This window comes from Homalodisca vitripennis, chromosome 6 (genome assembly GCF_021130785.1).
Source record: "Homalodisca vitripennis isolate AUS2020 chromosome 6, UT_GWSS_2.1, whole genome shotgun sequence".
Classification (NCBI taxonomy): Eukaryota; Metazoa; Arthropoda; class Insecta; order Hemiptera; family Cicadellidae; genus Homalodisca; species Homalodisca vitripennis.
The window spans coordinates 158,419,871-158,427,352 of NC_060212.1; the positions used below are offsets into that span (position 1 = coordinate 158,419,871).

The 7,482-nt window shown below is 32.9% G+C and overlaps 1 protein-coding gene across 1 annotated transcript; it reads left to right on the forward strand.

Moving 5' to 3' along the window:
- Positions 1-5,245: 5,245 nt before the first annotated feature.
- LOC124365289 (cAMP-dependent protein kinase catalytic subunit alpha-like) lies at positions 5,246-6,994 on the forward strand. The gene has a single exon (XM_046821258.1). The coding sequence runs from the start codon at positions 5,297-5,299 to the stop codon at positions 6,374-6,376; it is 1,080 nt and encodes a 359-aa protein (XP_046677214.1). The 5' UTR covers positions 5,246-5,296; the 3' UTR covers positions 6,377-6,994.
- Positions 6,995-7,482: the final 488 nt, after the last annotated feature.

Sequence of the window (7,482 nt, forward strand, 5' to 3'; positions counted from 1 at the left end):
AGGAAAATTCTCCTTGAAAACTAATAGTTTTGTGTTTTTCACTCCATATTGTTTCGCAGAGCCTGGAAATGTTAGAGACCAATTTTCTTCTCAAAACAGATTCCCGAAAAAAATTAATAATATCTTTGGTGGTTGCCATTTGAGATCATTTATTACCAGATTCAGTTTATAGGACAAGCAATGAAAAAACAATGCTTTGGTATATTTTTGCGTAAGATCGCTTGTACTCCACCGTCTTTTCCGGACGAACAACTGTCAAATCCAAAACCAAGGCATTTATCAGCAGGATTAGGTCGTTTTTTGTCCTAAACTCATTGATGCAATAGGCAATAGATTCCGCATCCAGACCTTTCAGTTCAACAAATCCGACAAACATTTCTTGGACTTCATTAGCTTCCACGTCAAAATATCGCTGCCCAATCGATAATTTGTCAATACCAGAAATATCAGCTGTTTTGTCTGCTAATATACTATAAGCTTCAGCTTATTTTACTTTTTTCACAATGTCTGTCTTAATAACATCTCCACAATTTCCGATAATTTCATTTTGAATATCAAACAATTGATAGCTTGCATTCTTTTCCCCATGTTCTATGTGTTTCTTCAAAACTAAATCTCCCATGTCAATTTGTAGCTTGTACTCATAGTACAAGTTCTCCAAAATACCTTCTCCATAATGTTTTCCTCTCAGAGCTAAGTCGTGTGACACGCAAAATGTAATGCAGGATATAATAGATGTTATAATTTTTTGATTTTCTTCAATAATGCTCTTGGAGTATTTGTTGAGTTGTAAATCTACAGACACACTGCCAAGAAATTTTTTTAGCAGCTTATAGTGCCACCTTATAGAATTGTGTTTTCATGTGCTTTTTGCAGTGCTCATGAATATCTTTGAAGTTATGAAATGGCCTTATGGTAAATGACCCTAATGCGCCTCTAAAAGAATTTGGATTTGGCAGGAATGACGTACAATATTTACAAAAGGCTCCTTTTTGATGCCTTAAATAGACCAAATTTGCTCTTTAAATGTTTGGTGTCTTCTGCAAAGTCATATGTTGCAGACGGAGACCAACAGTTTTCAAGCAATCCTTTCTTCTTTTCAGAAGAATTTATGCTTGTCCAATAAATTGATCGATGTCATTTTCGTTTACAATCATTTATCAAAGAATAATGAAATTAACTCTAGTTCTTAGGATGTGGTAGGTCTCGTCAGGTCACCCATCGAGTAATCGCTGTCACTGCTTATTCCTTCAGGTTTCTTTCTTTTCAAATTTACTGCAAAACAAAATATTTGAAATAACTTCTTACACAACGTCAAATAACCTTTTACGTTAAAAGGAGAATGGCAACTGGTGTACCCATTTTTTGGGATTATTAAACAAAACAAATGCTCTCTTTTCCAGTAATTAACATTTTTTCGAAGTTGGGAGAATCTAGATATCCATGATTAATTTTTGTTTGCAAAATGTGATAATGGAACATTATTCTCAAACAAATTGTTGATCAGGATGATAGTTGGTTAAATGTAATTCACATTTGTCATTGTCAAATTCAAAACTGTCACTCAAATACCTATTTCGAAATGTCATACTTACATTTACAATTAAAATATCTGTCTTTACAGTTTTAAAAGACAAAAATGGTAAGGAATTCCTAAGTGATACCTCAACTAAAGAACTTTATAAAATCTAAAATTCAGTACCATTATTCTTTTGAATATTGTCTATCATTATGCAAAAGCTCATCACTGAACATTAATTTTATATAATCGTAGGTGTTACAAAATGTCTATACTAAACTGCCATTCTCCAGGACGAGTGGTATTTCTTGGCATTTCTGAGGTAAGTTGTAGTAATTGTATGAAAAGGCATCTTAGCAATTTCTTTTGTTTGGCTTCTCCATATGGTTTCACATATAAAACATTATCTGACTGATTTTCTGATCAGATACTTGTCTAATCCTTAAAATATTTAAATGGGACTACTCTGGGACAGCCCTATTTATTTGTTTAAAAAAATATTCATCAAAAGTGGATGTTTCTAAAAATTTGTTGAAATACATACAAAAATAACAGAAACAGGTATAATTGTATAACCTCCTCCTTTTTGAAGCTGGTTAAAAAGTACGATTAATGTAACTAATAAACAATTTTATTTTAATAACGGACTTAATTGGCTGAAAGGAATTAAATCTAACATTCTACAGGTAACGAACATTATCAAACTTTGTCTGTTAAGCTATATTTCTACTTATAAATAAAGTACTATTGGATATTTTATATACACAATCCCTGAGGAAATTTCAATCGTTAAATAAGTGAAGAGTCACTCTTGTATCACCCGATGAACGTTTTCTTGAATGTCTGCAGAATGCTGCCGTACCAAACTTTCGTCGTCTAGAAATGAATTGTGGTCTCTTCAAAATTCTGAATACCACCTAAAAGTAGCAACATGATGGTTGAGAACCAAAGGCAATTTTGAGACATTCATCATACTCCTCTTGAGACATACCTACTTTAAAACCATAGGCTGGAAATGCAGTCTCAATAACTACAGAGACACCTAGACTATGTTTGAGATTACTCCTTCATATAGATTACACTATATTTTGTAGTCTAGGTGCCTCTAATGTTGAAGCAATGTAAAGAGTCGTTTTGAGCTTCTTCATTTCAATTTTTTGGATCTCCAGACGAACATGACTCCAGGTTCCAGGAGACAACATCACATTTCAGACACTACACTAATAGGAAGATGCACTGGAGTTAAACTCAACATTCGTATTGTATCAGTGCTTCCTACTGTAACTACATTATGTGTTAAAATGGATGTTATGATTTTACTACATGAAACCAAAAATACACCGGTCCACAAAGTACTGGAAATTATTTCAACATACTGGTAAGTTATCATGATAGTTTGATTAAATAATAAAACAGATTCTTGGTTCATACTTTAAAAAGTTAACTGCAACATATTTATGTTTTAGTGCACTTGCTGTCTTGTTAGACTACTTATTTTCCTTCACTCAGTATACACCAGAAGTGAAAGTGGTCCAAATAAGTGGTTTTCTTTAGGTTAGACAGATTAGGTAAGACATATATAATGTAAACAATATATTAACGTTGTGTGTAAGGCATGCAAGAACATTAACAATAATAACAATTGGTCATAGTCCAACTCCACAGATGTTTTAGATTATATGAACAAGACAATAAAACTGTGATAGAGTGAATTCCAATTTATATACATTTACAGAGTCATAGAAAAAGATTCCGTGAGAATCATATGAAGTTTTACTCTAGCTCAAGTCACTTGTGTAAACTAATTGAGGTGCTTGCTTATGAAAATGCTGACGGTGTTGGAGTCCTTCTGCTAAGAGGTATGATCTGAGCTCACATAAATTGATTATATTGATTGCTCATTACATTAGTTACTCGTGAGACATATTAACAGAGTCTGACAAAAGGTTCTCCACTTTATAGTATGTGATTGGGTTAACCAAACAAACAATAAGAATCTGGAGGTTGACAGTAGAGGTTCTGCACATGACACAATAATTAACAGACATTAAAAGTAAAGTAAAGAATGTCTTATTTTACCAGGCGAAGTTAGGGCTAAGAAGCCTTCTCTAACACTTAACCTGGGGACCAACGGCTTAAAGGTGACTTCCGAACCACCACCAATGGCCGGGCAGGCGGACCGCTTGTAAGGACAGGATCGCTCAGCGGTCACCTGTCCAAGCAGCGGCCACGCTCGGCGTTGCTTGATCTGGTTATCTTGCGATAACCGCCGTACCCACTACACTGCGCCATTGGCTATGTGGAAAGAATATCATTCTGATGAGAAACAAGGACCAACAGTCAAAAGCAAGCAAATGAGCATTGACAACTTCATCCCAAAATGGACTATACTTCTTTGTCTACAAACAAACACCTATCATCGCCCAAACACGAAGTGGTGTAAATGCTTAATCAATATCTTTCGGCGGATTAAACAAAATTAGGTCATGCATGGCACTGTAAACTTTTTTATTGTATTCATGGGTAGTACATGTATATTAAAGAGTCATTACATGATATGGTTAAACATTTTTTAGATTGTTTTTTGAGTAAATTCGTGGGAAAAAAATTGTCATTTTTCAATTATGACATGGTTTATACAAAATGTTATTTAAATATACAAATTGTTGCATTACATGAACTATGGTTAAATATAACAAATTACCAGATTTAATAGTAGCTGATTCTTATTATACATCCAGTATATGGAAATTGTTGTGATTCCTTTATATAATGAATAAATAACATATATAAATTCCTTTATATGATTCCTTTAATGAACACATCTCCTTAATTCTACTTATTGTAACTTGACAAATTACTGTTCTTAATGTTCATGTAATAAATAAATAAAATAAAAAATAAAATAAACTGATGAAAGCTTAACTTTCTTTCTCTTTACTGAGAGAAGAATCAAATTACACTATATTGGTTTTATTCAACTGTACGCTTTAATTAAAATTATTTGGAATAGGACATTTCTTTAGACTATTATGATACTCTTTAGAGTTATTTATTGGAAAATAATTCTGATATCTATTGATTTTAGTATAGATGTGTTATCATCTAAATTATCATCAGAATTTAGTAATTTACTTGTATTATTCAGGTTTATTTGGGATGTTTGATTTTATCAAAAACAACCAAGCTTCTTGGTTTTTTTAAACAACAAAGCTCTGCTTTTATTTCTACCTTCTTTAATTATGGCTGAAGAGCAGCAAGAAATTGAGAAAGAAAGATTTACAGACAAATCAGTTAATGTGTATTATAGTTTACTTATAATATTTTTGGATTTATTTAAGTTCTATAAACACAAGTAACTTATAAAAAGGTTTTTATCCTTTCCACTTGAATTTCCAGGGCCTTGTTCTCTCCTCGCACCCCCCAAATTAGGCTTTTTTGGGTAATTTTTCAAAGTTGAAAATAATTATATTGAGTTTCCTGGGGGTTGAGATACAGAAAAAGAAAAGCTGTACCAGTGTATTAATATTGTTACTATGCATATTGCACGGGTGGTTATCCTTACCTTTTATACTTTCGGGAAATATTTGGACTATAAGAAACCTAAAAACAGTAATATAATTAACTTTTATGAAGTCCCATACAATGCTTTATAAAGAATACATTATTTAAGATCAAAGTAAACATATGGCTATAAAAACAGGTGGTGAAAAATGAAATGTCACTTTTCAAAACATAACCATTTTGACTGTGTTTCAAGATCTAAAACGTCCAAAAATGTCTAAGGATAATGATTCAGCTAATTCAAGATTTCCAGATTATGGGCCATTAGATATTGAAAATTACAAAGAATTTTTAGAGAAGTCTAAAATCACGTTTTATGAAGACTGGTTCAAACCTTTTCTCCACAAAGAAAAGTTATCTGATTTTGATCAGCTGCAGATTTTGGGAAGTGGATCATTTGGCAATGTGATTCTGATAAAACACCAAGAAAGTGGTAAATTTTATGCAATGAAAGCCATTGAAAAGGAAAAGGTCATAAAATACAAGCAACTCGAACATACACGTAATGAAAAATTAATTTTACAATGTTTGAATTACCCTCTTACAGTGTACTTAATGTACTGTTTCAAAGACAACAGTTACATTTACATAGTGATGCCTTTCATCACAGGTGGTGAACTGTTTGGTCATCTTAGAAAATTTGGAAAATTCGATGAAGTACAAGCTAGGTTTTACACCAGTCAGATAATTCTTGCACTAGAGTATCTTCACTATTTGGATCTTATCTTCAGAGACTTGAAACCAGAGAACATTCTGATAGACCACACAGGGTATTTGAAAGTGACAGACTTTGGTTTCTGCAAACGTATGACGAGGAACAGGACCTACACGCTGTGTGGAACTCCAGAGTATCTAGCACCAGAGGTGATTCTCAGCAAGGGCTACGGTAAGGCTGTTGATTGGTGGGCCATAGGAGTACTCATGTACGAGCTAGTTGCAGGTAATCCTCCATTTTATGCCAATGATCCCATGAAGATCTACGAGAAGATTGTGGCCAACAAATACAAAATACCCCCATTTTTCAGTCCAGACCTGAAAGACATAGTGAAGAATATCTTGCAAGTAGACTTGTCTAGACGATTCGGCAATCTCAAGAATGGGGTTGATGACATCAAAGAACACAAATGGTTCAGACAGATAAATTGGATGGCTGTACTTAACAGGAAAGTTGCAGCTCCCTACATGCCCAAGTATAAGGCCCCTGGTGACACAACTAATTTTGAGAAAAACAAATGGGAACCTCTGGTTATATCAAAGGAGAACAAATACCCTGAAGAATTTGCAGATTTCTAAGATTCAGTACATTACTTTGCAGTTACTGGTGACTTATATTGTCCTATTAAACAATTTGGTCTTAATAGATCGTCATAATTGTTGTTATGATCTTTGGGCATAATTTTCACCCATTGAAGGAATGGTTTGTTGTAATTTTATTTTAGGAATTGGGTTTTTATTATCAGAGAGATCCATTATTGTGTTTTGGTTAAATAAACCTGAGTAAATATTATGTTAGTTATACTGTTGTATTATTTAAAAAAAATTGTAATCCTCTTAGAATCAAAACTGTAGTAATGAACAGTGTTTGATTTCTAGAACTAGAAGTGGTGAAACTGTAACCCCGAAGGTCTGGAGATATGAAATACTTTCCAGAAGAAAAGAGGGTCCAGAAGCCTTCTCCCAGAAAATTATGAATATACGTGTGAAGTCTCAAAACAGTGCTTTTATGCATTTCTGAGGTACTGGAATTTGTGTTTAAACCAAAAGTGGTTATTTTTTCTGAGAGAGGATCTGAGACCATTCTGCCTCAATTCAAGCTCTGGTAAAATGGGCATAATTAAGTCTCTTGACAACTTTACAGGACAACTACCATTATGTAAGGATTAAGGAATCAATAAGAACTGGAATTTCTAACTTTGTCTGTTTTAGTTATACATTGTTTATAATTTATATTCATTGTAGATTTTCCCATAAGAAACTATTTTTAATATAAATTATAAACAATCAGTATTGATAGATAATAGAATTTTTAACCATTCTTTAGCATTATAAGTAAAATCCAAGTTCCTGGAAAGAAACATTTATGGATTTGAGACAAGTTGATATTTATAATAAAACTTTAAATTTTATCCCCATGTTGAAAGCGGAGCTTCAGATGCACTGCCGGCAGCTAACTAGCATATCCTCCTAAAACATCTTTATTTATTATTTTTTAATTCTCACATTAGTTTATGCCTTTTGGACCAACAAAGAAAATCACTTTGGATAGCTTCTTAAAACAACAAAATAGGCCCTAAGGATGTTATTGAAAGTAAATACGTGAAATCAGTTGAATAATATTTGGTCAATCTTGAAATACCTAAAGTTTATGGACAGTCTATTTTTTAATGTGTGTTTACTTA

Bases quoted from the DNA above. Each gene is read 5' to 3' on its own strand.
- LOC124365289 (XM_046821258.1), top strand. From the start codon at position 5,297: ATGTCTAAGGATAATGATTCAGCTAATTCAAGATTTCCAGATTATGGG.